Source organism: Callionymus lyra, chromosome 3 (assembly GCF_982586985.1).
Source record: "Callionymus lyra chromosome 3, fCalLyr1.hap1.1, whole genome shotgun sequence".
NCBI classification, from domain to species: domain Eukaryota; kingdom Metazoa; phylum Chordata; class Actinopteri; order Syngnathiformes; family Callionymidae; genus Callionymus; species Callionymus lyra.
The window spans coordinates 15,911,346-15,929,335 of record NC_141820.1 but is presented as its reverse complement, the minus strand read 5'-3'; the positions used below and the strand labels follow the sequence as shown (position 1 = coordinate 15,929,335).

General features: G+C 36.2%; 1 protein-coding gene across 1 annotated transcript; it reads left to right on the top strand.

Annotated features, from left to right (window-relative positions):
• The first annotated feature begins 2,783 nt into the window (after nt 1-2,783).
• On the top strand, nt 2,784-14,136 carry mtpn (myotrophin). Its single transcript, XM_087786591.1, has 4 exons — nt 2,784-2,920; nt 5,761-5,874; nt 6,435-6,518; nt 13,157-14,136. Exons 1-4 carry the CDS (start codon nt 2,849-2,851, stop codon nt 13,241-13,243), a joined length of 357 nt encoding a protein of 118 aa, XP_087642717.1. The 5' UTR covers nt 2,784-2,848; the 3' UTR covers nt 13,244-14,136.
• The last annotated feature ends 3,854 nt before the right edge of the window (nt 14,137-17,990 follow it).

Genomic DNA, 17,990 nt, shown 5'->3' with positions numbered 1-17,990 from the left:
GGAGCAACAGAGTGGAACCAAAATGAGACACGAAAATAAAATTAGAGTTTATGTACTTTGTGTGTTTTCCCCTTTTAGTTTGATTGCCACGTCTAGTTCTCAACATGCTTTACAGTCCAAACAATGATATGGTTCTGCTCCCAGATTCAGGAGCAAATTCAGATGGAAAAACTTTTTTTTTCAAAACTTAAAGCATTAGATTTAAAATTGTGTTTTTCATTTTTTTTTTGTTTTATTATAATGAGGCTGTAGAATGAAACATTAAACCCATTTAATATACAAATATAAAAAAATTGAAGTAATAAAAGAAATAAAAGACAGGGTTTTATCTGAATATTATCTTTTGACTCTTAAAGAGTGAATTCACTTGTTTCTGTTGGATACAGAAACAGAAACTCGAACTGATTCAGTGTTTTTGTCATTTAAATTAGTTTTGTGTTTTTTTTTTGACAATCATGATTTTTTAAATTCTGTATCTGAAGGTCGTGAAATTAATGCCGACATGAAACGGTCCCTGGTGCAATAAGGTATTGCAACAGTTGCAACCAAATAAAGGTTGAAATCAAATCTTTATTAAGTTTAATTACATTTTTAAAATATCCATCTTTTTATTTTTAATGGTGTGTTGATGAGGCTTCATGAAACAGTTGATGATGTATCATGATACAGGTGCCTAGATGTCACTCTCTGCTTTATAACCTTTGACTCTGATATATTCATTCTACTGATAAAACCTGACATTATTTTCAAACTAAGATTGCCATCTAGTGGCCTTTCAAAATAAAGACACTGTATCATGATACCTCATCAACTGTTTCATGAAGCCTCATCAACACACTAGTGTCTTCAATTGACAACACAGGCACTTATGAGACAATTTCAAAGTGGATGTTGTCTCTTCAAACTCTCTATGTAGAAAGATAATTATTTATTCCAATATGAGAGGTGTTGACATTTTTCATTTAAAGAAAAAAGCTTTAATCTCGAGAACATTTATAGTGGAAGAGCACAGCAGATATCTGAGAAAAATAAAACTAATTATCCAGGGGTCCATAACAGCCTCTGCATTGGGCTAGGAGCCTGTATATAGCCTGTGGGAAATGGCAATTCAAATGTGATAAAAACCTCTGTGAATTATTAATTTGGAATTCATCTCATGCTGGATCGTTGGACGTCAATGCTATCTGCTGACCTCGACACAGAGCGCTCGTAATGTGACGTCCCTGAGTGCGATTGTCTTGTGCCTCGGACCAAAGATGGAGCTAGTCACTCATATTGGAAGTCATTGAAATGAACAATTATAGTTCATGGTTTTTACGAGCTTCGGGAGACACGGCTGTCAGGATGTGGCCACCTCATTTAATTTTTGCTATTTGCTCACTCTAATATGACTTCGTATGAAGGCAGGAGTGGAAAAAAAAAAATCCTGCAAGGGTCGTCCAAGCCTTTTATCTTATTATCGAGTCAATTTCTCATGGGATGATCGTGTTCAACATGTGCACCATTATTCTACGTGACATCTTTCACAGTGTATTAATGGAGTGTTTCCTCATGAGAGATATAATAGGTTTCTGTAGAAGGAACTCTGGGTCTTTTGGTTCCGGCTGCTGCCCCCTTGACCTAAACCTGTGACCCATGTTGGAAAGGTCTGACATATGATTAGCACCCAATTTATCTATTCATTGTTTTTTTGAGACCAAGTTTTCAATATTTCATTATCAATTATGCCCCTTGATGAAACACTATAGGTCTTTTTGGAAACACTCGTTTAACTGAATGGTATGTTTGCTAGTTATAACATATTTCTATATTTTCCAGATAATAATAGATTTCTATATTTGGTAAATCATGATTCATGAACAAACACAATTATTCACCCACGATGCTTCAGGTGTGTTTGCTGCTGATACGATACGTATCACGATACAAGGTCAACAATTCTACCATGTAGGAATGAGGATATTTGTGTAGTATTGTCAAGTACTTGACTCCGGTGTTGAAGTATTCAAAGACCACATGACTCTTGGCAAAGTCGTAACTGCTTTCATTTTTAGTTTTAAACCCAAAATTGTATTGCCTACTTAGCTTGGAAGTATGTAATGACTGCTGCCATCTAGTGGTCAGAATTTGAAATGTAACACAGAATGAACAAACGCCATGAATATTTGCAATTTGAATTGTAAATAAAAATGTTTAATTCTACACACACTTTAAAAGTGTAGGGAAGAAGAAAGGACTAGTGGATGGAGTATATACTGTATATATATATATACAAAACGAAAACGGAAAATGAGAAACAGTATAAGAACCCGAAGAGAATAAAAAATTATTTCAAGTTCAAGGTTTGGACACACAGTACAACAGTAAAACATAACATTTTTGAAATAAATAAGCCCAGATCAGGAATATATGAAGAGGCAAAAACTATAGTATGCATAATAATATAACTTCTAAAATAAGAAGAGAGAAAAAAAAAACATTATTTTATTTTAAGGAAGATAAAGATACGCTTGGATTCCAAAGATTGATAAGAAATTCCATTGATAAATTTTAAGTTTTTGTACTGCGCTTAGGATCAGTAAAAAAAAAAAAAAAGGTAAGTAATTTGTGTAATTTAATTGTTTTTATATTAATCTTATTTTATTATTTTATTCTTTACAAACACCACAAAAAAAAAATCATATGTTGTGTTTTCAAAGCTCGCAATAAAGGTGAGTGACACTCCTACACTCCATACCCATAGGTGGCGGTAATGTGCCTTCACGTTGTTTGCTAGCAGCCATAAAACAAGAGGCAGAAGAAGACAACTCACTAGTGTCCCAACTTCCCGGACTGATTCTAGGTGAAAATGTCGGATAAAGAGATCATGTGGGCTTTAACGGCCGGAGACCTGGACGAGGTGAAAGAAACATTGAAAACGGTGAGCAAACGAACGAATGTTAAAAGCTGTGTTCGCCGTTTGATTCGTAAACGATGCTAACTAGTGAGCCGGCTAACCTGGGAGCTAATGTCTCATTTGAAGTGAATCGTTTTACGCTAAATATCACATTCTTTAAGAATTGGTTGTAACCACAATATACATAAATGATTTAAATCTGAATAGAATGGCGTTGCAAAGAGATTAAATCCATTTATACACGTCTTGTTTCTACACTTGAATTATTGTTAGCTTCTGTGTAGTAACGCCTCGAATTTGCTCCATATGTGACTCGACGAAAAATGTTTAACAATAATACTTTATTTTAAATAGAGTATCAGTTTATAATGGAAGACGTACGTCATCTTAATGTGTTCTTTCTAATGTTGTTGCCGCTAGCAAAAGCAACCTGTTGGTTAGCTAATGCTAAACAATGGTGTTGGACTGAACATGAGAGATAACCTGGTTATATTAGCAAACGCGTTAGGTTAGTAAACATATCGGTTGTTAACGAGTTAGTAACTGCGTAGAAAATGAGTAAAAATAAAGGTGATTTATTCGAGAAAACCGGGGCCTGGTCTGTGTTGCTTGTGATGGTGGGCGTGGTCTCAGCTGCTGGAACCTGTGGAACAAACCAGTTGTTGGAAATACAATGATAAACATGCTGAGCTGTTGTGACTTTCTGTCCCTTTTACGTGTTCAAAGAAGAACTTCTAGAGTGTATTTAGTGTCAACTGCCTTTGCAGCATTCTTTTGGGGAAATTCTTTGTTTGGCTACATATGCTTAAAATGTGTACATGCCTTATGAGTCCTATGCATTGTTGGGGAAAGTTCAATATTTCTATGTGAACTAGTTAAAAGTTCAGTGCACTAATTATAAAATGAACTAGTTCAGTCGCTTATAATTCAAAATGTTCCAAAATTCACTGCTCCAAGAATGAGCTAGTTTATAGTCTTAAAAGGATTTCCACAGGTAATGTACAACCAATGCACCCCCTTAGGGAATCGGATCTTTCATTTATTTGATTTTTTTACTTAGTTGGGTTATTCTAATGCATGATTATATTTGCTCCTTTAATTTACATTTATTTACAAAACATTTTTTAGTAACTCTTGCAACATAGTGACAAACACAGCAGGTCAAAGATAATTTAGAAAAAGCCTCCACAAATAAATAGGTCCTTAATTCATTTTGAGGCAGATAAGACTTTAACAGTGATTTTAAATAATTTATACTTGTATTGCCGTTTATTGTTGTAAAGACAACACAGGTATTTCTTTTGTGGTTGTAGTAAATAATAAAGAGTGACCTAACACAAATTGAGCAATAGAAAAAGGGAACCAAGCACAAAGGCAGTCATTCTGCGGCACCTATTCCTTCTATAATATAATAAATAGTTCACATTACAATAAAATGTATTACTTTTTTTGTGATTGTTCAGATAAAGGCATATTAATCCTTAGAAATAAAATGGAGACAGATTTTTTTACTTCAATAACAGTTATAAACAAACATAATGTTACAATTACAGTAATAAACATAATATATTCAATAACCATTGTAAACAAACATAATATAGAACTTGAAGCCTTGTTCGAACAAAAAAGCAAAAAAGTGTTAACATTTATATTCATCAGTCAGTAATAATTCACACAAACTTTAGTCCAGAGTAAGCGCAAACTCTGCTTTTTCTTTCAGTTTATACATTTTTGTTGGTCTCTCTTCACCTGTTCTGCAATCAAGGTTATTTTATCACAACTGCTGTGCCAAGCAATTTCCAGATACTTGTATGCTTAAAAAAGTAGGAGGTTTGATCAAGTAATGTTTAGGGCTGGGTATCGAACTTTTATGTATCGAATTACTTTAGTAGTATCGAGTATAGAAACATGCCAAGTTGTGCTACCAAATAATGATCAAAACTTGATAGTGTGTTCTCAAGTTGAAGGCAAAAAAAGTAACAAAGATCAGATCAAAGTCACAATTTTATCTTGCAATGGAAATTATTTTTTTATTTCTTATTCTGCAATAAAACAGTTTTTGGTATCAAAGATGAAAAATAAAATTTATATGTTATATTATATGTAATGTTATTTTATCTGTTTGAATTCATATGAATTTCAAAGTATCATTATCAGTACCGTTATTATCAATTTCCGATCAATACCCAGACCTAGTAAAATTACGTCTTGTGATTTAAAAAAAAAAAAGGATACAATGGCAGTAAACCTTTTTTGTTTAATTCCTACAGAAAGGAACACAAAGGGAATGTTGTTTATTGAACCTGGGTATATGTGAAGTACATTACTTCATGCTGCCGGTGGTCTCCGTTATCAACTATTATTCGAAAATAAACGATGTATAGTAAACATCTTGAATTGTAAAAATGTAACTTTTTAAATGTCACACTAGCTTATTTTCACTTTCCCAAGATTAATATAAAAACAACACCAAGTAAAGCTAATTCCAAAGCAATGAAAATGTTTCCCCTCTGTAATAAATTGAAGTTCTGAATGATGCAACTCTTGGTTTGATGTCACCGTTCACATTTGGCCCATTCTCTGGTTTCAATACATCTATTGTGGCCACTTTTTCACCTAATCTATAAATGGCCTGGTTGTTTCCTTGTTACATTTTTGGTTTTCCTGTGACACATGACAATAAACTAACTAAGTGGTCGTCCTGTCTTCACATAACTTTGGGCAAAAGTTCAGTTTAAGAACTCAGTTGTATAAAAGTTGTTCATCTGTGAAAAGTGTACACAAACTCTTTCAGTGTATCTTGCAACACAAGTGTCCAAATAGGATTTCCCCTCTTGCTAATCTGCTTGTTTTCTTTTCACCAGACTGAAGATGTTAACCGTACCTTGGAACTTGGGAGGAAGCCCCTCCACTATGCTGCTGACTTCGGTCAGTCGGAAATGATCTCGTATCTCATTTCGAAGGGGGCCGACGTTAACGTAAGTTTCTCCTCATCACATTCTGTGTTTGTCCCGATTTCTCTCCTGAGTGATCGTCAAGTGGTTCTACAATGGACATAAATGTTTCTCTAACCGAGTGGTTTCATCAGCACCAGCTACTCATCATCATTGCCCAATTGTCTGCGATTGCCAGCCACGAGCGCCTTCAATTGCCTTTCATAATGTTGTGATTGATTCACATTTACTCAAAGGGCACTTAACACTCGCGGTATTGGCATCTTTTTATCTGGATTGAGCACAGGGGTTTCCTGTTATTATAGAAAAATTACGAGATTGGAAATCATTTTCTTAAACACCTACCGCACTCGATGCTGGTTCGGCTGTTTTACACCTTGCAAAATAACAATGTCTTTTTATTTTTATGACTTTAACGTCTCCCTAATCCTTCATCGAACTGTCAAGTTATTCATGGGTTTCTCTTTTTGTTTTGATTTTCATACCAATGGCAGCAGAACAAACATGAGTTGTGTAACTTTATTTTATTTTGAAGCTGACTTTTTACAAGTGACATTCTTTTACCGTCTGTGCTTCCTTTACAGGCTCCAGACAAGCATGGACTCACTCCGCTGATATCCGCTTGTTTTGAGGGCCATCTGTCCTGTGTCAAGGTTCTGCTAGAAAAGGTTTGTAATGTTTTATGCTTTGTATTTTTAAGATGCATCTTCACACAAAAGAGTTCTGTTTCCCTCCACCCATTAGTAGAGTGTGTGTGTGTGTTCTCAATAAGGGTTGTGTGCGCTGATGAGGTAACTTGCCAAACAATGGGCCTTTAATGCTGTACTGGAATGTTCATTGGGCATCACAGAGCGCTACTGTTTGTTCATTTGTTTTGTGCCCATATTCCAGTGGTTCCATTCATAGCTGAGAGAGCTTTACCTCATCTATATCTTCTAGAGCTTTTTCAGTTGTCACAACACAAACCTTAAGAAGTTAAACTACCGTAACACTTCATGTGCTCTTTATTCTGAATTCCTAATGTTTAGCGTTTTGGGGGATTTTGCTTTATTTGTTTAGTAGAATACCTTTGCTTATTCAGGTGCAACTAGGTAACAATTTAACTGTCAAAAAAGAAACGGTGATAAAATCACTTCTCACTTTCAAATGAGTGCTCCATGTCAAGCTGACTCTTATGCCGTTCAGGAACTTCTGCTGAACTTCCATCCAAACTTTTAATGAATAACTGCAGAGAGCTGCATACAACAGTCTCTAGTCGCATGTAATGATTTACCGACGAAGCATTTTCCACTTAACTTAATCAACCTGATTAAATGGTCCATGTTCATTCCGACAGTATTAGTGAAGGTAGCCCATGGTAGTCAGGTCAGTCATGGTGTGTGAATAAAATTGGTGTTTTAACATGGTATATAATCTTTGTTTAATCAGTCTGATCTGATGCGGAAATTAAGTAACTAAACCATGACTGTGTTTTTTAGCCAACATGTTAACTCAACACTTAATGCCGGAGAGGCCGGCCATTAAAACCCTGTTAAAATGAAGTCGGTAAAAGTTGATCTTCAAAGTCATTCCAGGAAAGAATCAATGTGGCCTCCTTAAATTAATTAGAACCAGAAATGAAAGCAACCACACGCTTATTAACACCATTTCTAAAGTTTCCTTCTATAACCTTCAAATAACGATATAAGTGGGTTTGAACAATCTGAGTATCGTTTCAACTTGTATGGACCTTCAAGTGGCTCTTGTATCATTTTGCTTCTATTCTCTTCTCGTGCAGCTTTCTCGCCAGCATGCCAATAGTCTAGGGAGTAATCTTCCAGCAGATGGCTGGCAGCTGGCGACCGCCACCGGCTAGCTGCTGTTTGCTTTCCTCAGAGTTACTACAGAGCCTTTGACAACTCTACAAAGTTTTAATAATTCAGTTTTGACAACCAAAACTGATTTGGCTTTGTCTATAAGTGTCTTATCAAATCGCTTTTTTCTTTCTTTTTAGTAATCCCTCAAAATTGGTTCGGTATTGTCAGTAATGCCATTTTGAAATGCAATCCGTCTCAATTGACCGGATCCTTAAGTGAAGTTGTTTATACTCGAATCCGCTGTTGAATCAAAATCTAAACCTTGACAGGTGGTACTATTTTCTCTCCAACTATCCCTCTTTAAATGAGTGAGGGACTGGCCATTTAATTTGAAACACAGATGTTGCAAAGGTTAGAGATATTCATCTTTCAATCTCATCCCTTTAATTTACTTGTCAAACATTGTTATCATAATTTTATCATTTCATTCAGGTTTTTACAGAAAGTATATAAATAGAAATTGGATGAAAATATATTTTTCTTATTAATGTATTTGCATTTTGTCGGATTGCATCAGACAATGTCTCTTCGCTTGTGAATTTACCCACTTGCATCTGAACATGTTTTTTCATGCCTTCATTCCACTACAGTTAATGGAAAGATAATAATCTTGAAACAATGTTTTACTGTTGCATTCTCGATCTGATCAGAAATGTCCCTTTTAATTAAAAATGGTAATCTGGAACACGGTTCAGTTAAATATTACATATTTTTTTAAATATTACAGGTATTACAGTGCAGTGAGTATATTCCTGCCTTTATTTGTACCTTTTCTCTCTTTTTTTAATGTACCTCATCATAGGCCGGTTCAAATAGTAGAGTTTCAATTTCTGGCTCATGGTTTCTTTGAATTAGTAAATGAGAGCTACAGATTAAATAAAGCAGTGGCCTTTCAAAGTTGTGCCTCATCAACACATCACTGTTGTATAGTTCATGTATTTTTCCGTATACATTATATTTCTTTGAGACCAGTAATATCTTTACTGAATTTACAGACCGCATGACTCCTGACAAAGTCGTAACTGCCTAATTTGTTTTGAATCCAAAATATGCCCAAACATCAGCTTTAAAAAAAAGGAGTCCACTGTATCTTCTCATCCTCAGTCATTGTTGTGATTTTGCAGGGTTTTATTGTTTCTTTAGCTGCAGAGGATGTATCTAGTTAAAGTTGCAATATTTTGCAGGGTTTTATTGTTTCTTTAGCTGCAGAGGATGTATCTAGTTAAAGTTGCAATATTTAATTTTGAACAAACTTTATTGAACTGTTAACCATAAAATAACTATGTTTGAAAAATAAATTATGATTCAAAAGAAGGAAAGAAAAATGATATATACTGTATGTATGTATATATATATATATATATATATATATATATATATTTCAACATTTGTAATATTTTAGATAAGAAAAATCAATAGCGATGTCAAATATCGATACAGTATCATGGAAAATAAATCTTGAATATCCCCTAATGGTCATGTGATTTTCCACCTTCAAGACATCTTAATGATGCACAGAGATGACTCATTAAAACGGAGAAACGAAGAAGATTGAAACATGTTACGAACTTCCTCCTAAACCGGATAGGCCTGGCGAGGCAGCAAAGCTCTGTCATATGTCACTAGTTCCTTCCTGTTGAAGTAGTCAAGACACTTATACTTATCGTTGAAGTATTTTAGTTCACCATGCTGTCCCGAGTTAGAATCTGGAGATTGTGTCATAAAACATTGTTTATGCACAATTTGCTTGCATTGAGATGGGAATGAAAGGATTTATACACGTAGTACTACGTCAAGTTGACCCATCCCTTGACTGTGTCTACAGTATAAAGGAAGTTTTGATTTTAAGATTCTTGAATTTGGCTGTGTTGTGGATGCCAAATTCAAGACTTACTAAAGTCATAAGTTGTTTTCCAAAAGTCTCACTGTCGACGTTTTATTTTGAGTCTCCACATATCTGGAATAAATGGGTCCTGCTGAGACTACTGAATTGGAACTATTGGGCTGTCAGACATTGTTGTTTTGGCAGACAAAAAAATGCTTTCTCTGTCGCGTCACGGGAGCCGACCTTTGCTCCCAAATGCGTGCTGCGCTGTTGTTGGGAAATTTATTATAAAAAGCCATTTTTAACCCCAATAGGTGACACAGTCATGAGATCGTGTGCTAAGAGTGCTGACAACAGCCCGAGGAGACCGGCCAGTTAATTTCCAGTCAACGGAGAAAGGGCAAACGCACAAATACGAACACACACAAAACCTTTTTGTGAGGGAACAACAATAATATTTTTGAAAGGATATAATGGAAATGAACAAATATGGAATCTGATGACCAAAAAGATGCGGTTATACCATTTATATTGTTTTTATAAAGATATGAATGGAGCCAGTTCTTCTCTGGTAATACATTGATCTGTTTTCACTTTAGTAGTTAAATTGGTCCGACACGTTTTGTGAGAAAATGGACGTTAAAGCGACTAACTTCAAATAAAGCTGAGGGAAATCTTTGTGGGAATACAAGCCTTTGAGCCTAGGTCCACTATTGTATTTATTCTGGTGAGTCAAGAGTACTTTTCAATAAACTACCTCATTTGTTCATTTATCACCAAATTATTTCCATGTTTTTTTTTTTTTAATATATTCCTTATTCAATGTGGGGTACTTTGTTCATTGTATACATTTCTTTTCTTGACTGAGAATAATCCAAGTCTAGAGTGAACACCAACCTTTGTTCATTCATGCACCATAGCGGACTATAGTGCCAACGATGTTCTGAAATGGCCAGTTATCCTCTTATGTCTTTATTTCAAGTCTGCTTGATTGGATGAAGAGAAATAAAGTTGCATGATATAAGGCCAAGTGGGGCAGGAATCCAAAACCGTCTATCAAATCCTCAGGAAATATGAGTTGGTCGCCCGTCCTGTAGAACGCGGTCAAGAATAATCTTCCCTGCTGACCACAGGGGAACTTCCATTATGAGGGCGGTTTAGCAAAAATGCAGCGTTTCACACAGAAACACAATTACTTTTGTTGTGAAGATGCATTGTTTATCCCAGGAAAGCAGAATATCAAATGGTGAAAGGGGTCAAAGGTGGAGATGTCAAGGTGTTTTCTTTCACTCGAAATAAGGCCGGTGTAGTGGCGTTTCCACCACACGGTTTTGGATTTCGCACTAATGACTTCCCTAGAGTTGGAGACATGGTAGGGGGAGTTCACACTTCAACATCCAAGTTCTCGTCTTCTCGAAGGTCTCATTGGCAAATTACTAAAGAGTAATTCCACTTGCACTGTTGTTGAAACACAAATGAAAATGTATTTTTAATTTTTTGAGCAAATGGCTTGTATGTCCGCTACTGCTTAATGCTTTATTACTTTTGGGGAAGATGGCAGTACAACTTAAAAATATAGGAAAGTCGAGACCGAACATGGTAGTGTTGGGGAAATGAATGTTTTCGTCAAAGTGTTGTTTATGTTTCTAGATAATAGATGATATATAATGATACATATGCATAGCCAACGTGATGATGGCAGTGGATCAAACAAACACCTGCACAAAAACACGGAGAGTTGTTGATACGTTTTAGGGAAGTCAGTCCTACAAAATTATTTCTGTTTAGTATGCAAAAGGGACACATTGTGTCTGCTCTCATGACAAAGTCTCTTCGCTCAGCATTGTTGATTCACAGGCAAAAGCAAGAAAACAAGTCGATCACATTGTCACGGTAGATGCAAAAGTTCTATCAATTGGAACAGTGTGAAAAGGTTGGGGGACTCCAGTTTTAGAATGTTCCACACATGGTGTTAAAAAATGGTTTTAGAATTAAAAATGTGGATCCAAGTAGTGCTTACAAGTCTAGCCACTTATCAGCACCGTAGCATGAAATCTGCTGCTTCTCGATGAAGAACTTGGTCTGGTTTACTTTATTTTTATTTTTTTTAAATGCCTTACTTCTCTGCGCAACAATAGCCTCCCTGCTCAGCCACTGTAAGCCTTTTGCAAAGAGGCTAAATCTGGCAGGCTGAACAAAGGGACATCTCAACACTACATGCCCCAAACTGCTCTGTTTCCCATTAAAGCCATTCATCACTCAGACTGCACCGAGCATATTTCCAGACTGAATACTTCTACTGAATATGGGCGAGCGCCAGGCCACTTTATTGTTTTTTTTCGATGAATTCTCTTTTTCGAGTGCTGTTTTATGGTGATGTTTTTTTTGTTGGGGAAAAGTGCATGCTGTATGAACAAAGGTATAACCGTCTCAAACTGTTATTTTATCGCCTGGTTACAAATCTTGTAAAAGCATTTGTAATTTTGCTTCAGTTGCGAAGACATCGCCATTACAGCGTCTTCTCCAGTGAACAGCAATTTAGTTTGCTGCAGGAATCTATATCCAGAAGTGAAAAGATATTCATGTATGGTTTATATTGATATAGAGACCTGACCTCTGCCTTTTTTTTCATTTTTTATTTGGAAAAATGCATATGAAACCAACAATTCTTAAAGTTCTGCGTTTATTGCAATTTATTGTAATACCGTAATTTTTTTTCTGACATTTAAATTGGTTTAGTGTTTCGTGAATTCGCTAAATAATGGGCGGGGTTGAACGCATGTGTATGACTGGTTGAGTTGAGTGCGCAGCAGAGTGATTTTGAGTGTACAACAACCAAGACACACTCGCTCAAACCGGTGGCAGTAATATCACTCCATAGCTGTCCGCCATGATGTGACGTGTGTCGTTAATCCCACTCCTTGATGACGCAATGACGTAATCCCGCCCACGGCGTTTTGGGCTCAGTCGGCGCAGAGTCATGAAAGTGTTGATAAACCATGTAATGTTCATAGATAAGGCGCACTGTCGTATTTTGAGAAAATTAAAGGCTTTTAAGTGTGCCTTATAGTGCGGAAAATACGGTAGTTTATCTGACCCATGTCAAAAATAGCTTACAAACAACTTGTTCAAACTGATAAATACAAATATATTTCCATCTAGAAAGGTTATATATTCAGATTCATTCTTCCCTATGGTGGGGGGAAAAAAGGCAAACCATGTTTCAAATTATACCCTGAATAGATATGCATGTGTGGTTTGTATTGATGCCTTTTTTTTATTTGGAAAAAAATGCATATGAAACCAACAATTCTTAAAGTTCTGGGTTTATTGTGACGTTAAATAAATATTTCCACTGGCTTCTTGTAAAGTGGGGTACATTTATTGTGCAGGGAGTTGTTACTGTTATGTTTACCCCCTTTTGAACTTGAATGTCTTTTCTGCAATTGCAAAACCACCATTTTCTTTTCTTGTCTTTTTCACTTACACTTTTTCTCTCACTCTGTCCTCACACCATTTGTGCTGAAACACCATCAGGCACATTTAGAGAATTGTTTCACGTGTTTTTTTTTTCAACCTGATGAGTCGGCAAATTTCATATTCACATTTCCTTCCACCTCCCCAGGGAGCGGACAAAGACTGTAAAGGACCGGACGGAATTAGTGCCTTTGAAGCCGCCGAGTCCGAGGACATCAAGGCTCTGCTCAAGTAGGTCGTGGTGGTGCAGGAGGCGGCTCTCGACCGGCGCGTTGATGGTCGGACAGACGGAGGCAGTGCTCCCTTCAATAATGGTAGATGGACACGTCCCTCCACCCCCTCGATCGACTTCTATCTTCACACTGCTTTTGTCTGTTGGCCGGAGAATTTTGTTTTAACTGTCTGAGGGGTTGTTCCTACACCTGTTTCTCCCCAACCTTTCCATTCTGATTTTTTTCTTTGGCCTTGTAAACCAATTTAAAAAAAAAAAAAATTGTCATCTGGGACCAAAACTTAGGAGGGCTGGGGGGCATTCTCCACTCATGGACCCTAACACACTTTTCAGATTCAAAATGGACAATAGTTAAGCACTTAAATACATTTTAAAAGGCAGACTCGTGGATTTAAAGCCCAAGGTTAAAGGTCAGAATTGAAAATTTACACTGTTTGACTTGATGAACTGATGCTTGTCATTCTTCCTTTTTATATGAATAAATCAAGCTGATGGTAAAACAAACTCAAAATTCAAAACGGCTCTTTTTCTACTAACGTATCAAAATATGGTAAAAGCTCGAAATCATGCTGGTTTGAGTGTTTGCTTAAACATGATCAAGAGAAATGATCAAGACACAATTTTTGATTGACACTTAATTTGGCAGCTCCCCCCTCCCCCTAAAAAAAAAAATATGGGCATTCAGACATTTTCTTTTTTTTTTTTTTATATAGATTAAGCTTTATTGGGTTGGTTTTGGTCAAGAAGCCCAACTGGTTTTGTGCATGTCAAACCGCTTCTGCTTTAACGCTGCCCTGGATTACAACAATGTCATGGACATTAAGATGCTCTCGCTGACTAAATGTGACAAAAAGTCTGTATAAAAAAATATAAATAAAAAGTATCTATAAAAAGGATTTTAACTGTCTCTTGCACTTTTGTGATCTATGGCTTGTGTTGTGTTGAATGTGAATTTACACCAAAACTGTAATTACTAAAATTCTTCTCCATTAAGATTTAAAACCCCGACATCGTGCGAACCAAAGTCAAGACTTTCTTTAGTCAACCCAGGTCGACCTATCATTTAATGAAGCCGAACAAGACCCAATAGGGGGCGCCACATCTAAATAAATACTCATAGACCTTTAATTTCTATTAAAATGAACGCAAACTACACATATTAACGGATCTGAAGTGTTGAACCCATAGATCAAAACTGACATGAGCGCATGTAATGTTTTTTATTTAATTGTTTTCCATTCACAAAGTATTATTTTCCTTCTGTACAGATATTGTAGCATTTTTTTTAAATTATGATTTGGATTTCAATTAAAAAACACTTACTAAAAACGTTTACTAGGAGTGTGTATTGGCAAGAATCTAGTGACACAATCTGTATCACAATACGGGGTACTGTACACTATATTGTGATACTGTAGGAACAAGAATATATTTGTAGTATTTTCCAAGTACTTGACTCTGGTCTTGCAGAATGTACAGACCGCATGACCTGTTGTAACTATTCATTTGTCAAAAATCAGTTTTAAAAAGCCACTGGTGTCAACTGTATCCTCTCGTCCTCAGTTACCGTGAGAATCTTTCAGGATTTCATCGCTTCCTTAGCTGCGGATGAAGTAAGGACTACATTGAGCGGCCAGAAGTTTAATTGCAACAGAAAAAAGAACAAACCCCATCAATATTTGCATGTTAATTAATATAAGCACTTTTAAGCGTAATTTTTCCCTGACATTTCAATTGGTTTAGTGTTTTGTGAATTGGCTAAATAATGGGCAGGGTTGAACGCACGTGTATGACTGGTTGAGTGCGCAGCAAAGTGATTTTGAGTGTACAACAACCAAGACACGATCGCTTAAACCGGTGGCAGTAATATCACTCCATAGCTGTCCGCCATGACGTGACGTGCGTCGTTCATCCCACCCCGTGATGACGCAATGACTTAATCCTGCCCATGGCGTGTCGCCGCAGGGTCATGAACGTGTTGGTAAACCAGGTAATGTTCATAGATAAGGCGCACTGTCGTATTTTGAGAAAATTAAAGGCTTTTAAGTGTGCCTTATAGTGCGTAAAATACGGTAGTTTATCTGACCTATGTCAAAAGTAGCCTCCAAACAACTGGTTCAAACTGATAAATACAAATATATTTCCATTTAGAAAGGTTATATATTCAGATTCGTTCTTCCCTATGGTGGGGGAAAAAAGGCAAACGGCATCAACCATGTTTCAAATTATACCCTGAATCCTCTGCCTTACCTTATCTATGGATGCTGATGATGTGGGTCGCTTCTTTTCATTAATCTCACGCCACTCGGGGAATAAAAACGGAGGAATTCATTCCAGCACCCGCTCAACCCAATCAGCACTTTTTCTTTTTTTTTTAAGCAGCTGCTGCTATAGTTGACGGCGTCTGAAGGAGAGTTCCATCACTTCCAGATAAAAAACAAAGATCAGTAATGAAGGGAGGGAGCGGGAAACGCTCATTACCTCCCCCGGTCTGCTCCACTGGGGGATCACCTTTTTAGCCCCGACCCTTATCTTTTAGCCTAATGGTCTCAGCAGATGAGCTGAGATTTTTTTTAAGACACCAGTAGGTGGCGTTCTCGGTACAAGTGCTTCATGAAAGCGTCATTAGCCTATCATTACACACCTTTTTACCCGCGTCGGTCTTGACCGTGACTCTGGTCTTGGTATACATCATATTAAAGACTTCATATATATCAGCTATAAGTTCACGTCGCCCACATCTCGGTTTCGTCCGAGGCGATATTAAGAAAGTTTTATGTGACGGTTATAAATCACACCAGGAGTGCATAAAGGACATTTTATACACACTCTCACACACACACGTGTGGTAATAAGAACAGATAATTACGGCCTCGGTTTTTCCTCCGCCCGCTATGTAAATGTGACATATGACTGGAATAGATTCCAAGTTCACGCAGATGAAATCAATCAGAGCCGCCGGTCTGGTCCGTAATCTTCTTGAAAGCTGCATAAGAAACCCTGGAAAAGCTCTTTCTCTTGATTGACGGAGGAAGTTCATTTTCTCTGAATCATAAAAGAAATAATATTTGATGCAAATAAATTATTGTATGCTTTCACGCTGGATTTCCCCAGTCGAGCTGTGTCTCGCTGACATCCTGCTGAACTCCCCTGAGCGTTCTTAACAAGTTGAAGGTTAATCCAAATGTTGGTAATTGGTTTATCCCGCTGTCAGTCACTACAAACATGTTACATGCTGGCGTGTTTGTGGTGGTTGACAGTAATGTGCTTAATGTGTCTCCTGTTCTCATGTATTCACGTCCATGGCTGGAAAGCAAAAGTGTATCATCTAAGCAGAGCTAGAGGTTTTTGCCTCCCCTGGGGGGCGCCAGAGGACTCCGGGGGCAGAAAATAAATTGGTTTTCATTATATAAATGTGGTCCCTGGTTCACAGAGATAATAATAGTCTCTGATTGACGATCATCTGTTTATTTTGATTTATTATTAGGTTTGAAGAAATAGAACTTACTTTGTTTTTTGTTTTTTTTAAAGATGTTTGAATATATTCTTTAAATGTGTTAACTTAAAAACATATCTTTAAGAAACAAAGATTTTAAAATACATGTTTAAAAATTTGTTAAATATATTTATTTTCAAAAATGTGAAAAAAAATATATATTTAAAAAAGAAATGTGTCTAAAGTATACTATAAATATACATGAACAAAATATTTGTTTAAAATATATTAGAAACGTACACAAATATGAAACTATTTGTCAAAAATCTGTTAAAGGCATGAACAAATGTGAAAATATATTTTTAAATATGTTAAACATACACAAATATGTTAAAACATACACATCTGTGAAACTATGTGTTTAAAAATACTTGAATACGTACAAATATGTTTAAAACATACACAAATGTGAAAATATGTGTTTAAAAATAATTTAATACATACAGAAATGTTTAAAACATACAAACAATGTGAAAATATGTGTTTAAAAATGCTTTAATACATACACAAATATGTTTAAAACATACACAGCTATCTTTTAAATCATACACGAATGTGAAAATATTTGTTCAAAAATACTTTTTCAATTTTATTTATTTGTTGTATTTAACAGATTTTTGACGAATAGTTTCATATTTGATGAAACTATATCAAAAATCTGTTAAATATATACATGTATATATATATATATATATACGTATATATGGAAAGATATCCTTACAAATACGAAAAGACACAAAAACATTCAGTTAAAATATTTCTTGTAATACAAGTCTTGGAAAATGTAAAAGTTAATTGAATCTTCTTTGTTTAAAAGCGTGTAACGTATTTATCTTTTTGTATACTGAGAAAGTAAGATCAATAATTTTAAAAGTTATATTTAATATTGACTTAAATGAAGAGACTTCTCTTCGTATCTTGTGAGGTATCGACAAACTTCATTCTTCATTTTGCTGCTTTTCTTTCCCCGGTAAAAGCTGGAGATGCTTTTAAAGAGCGCTGGAGTCCTCGGAGACCATCTCAGACGTGCACACTCTTGATGGCAGCTCAACGGATCTGAACAATGGCTTTGACCCCGGTGGGCAGCCGACACTGTCTCCCTCTAGAGGTCAGGTCTCTATAAATAGGAGTTCCCCACAAAGAGCAAATAAATAGCAACACAGAGCAGGACCTGTCTCAGAGCAGCAGCTCCACGAGGTGAGCCTCGATCACATCACTCTGACAACCAGTGGGAGCCCAGGCTTTGGCAGCTTT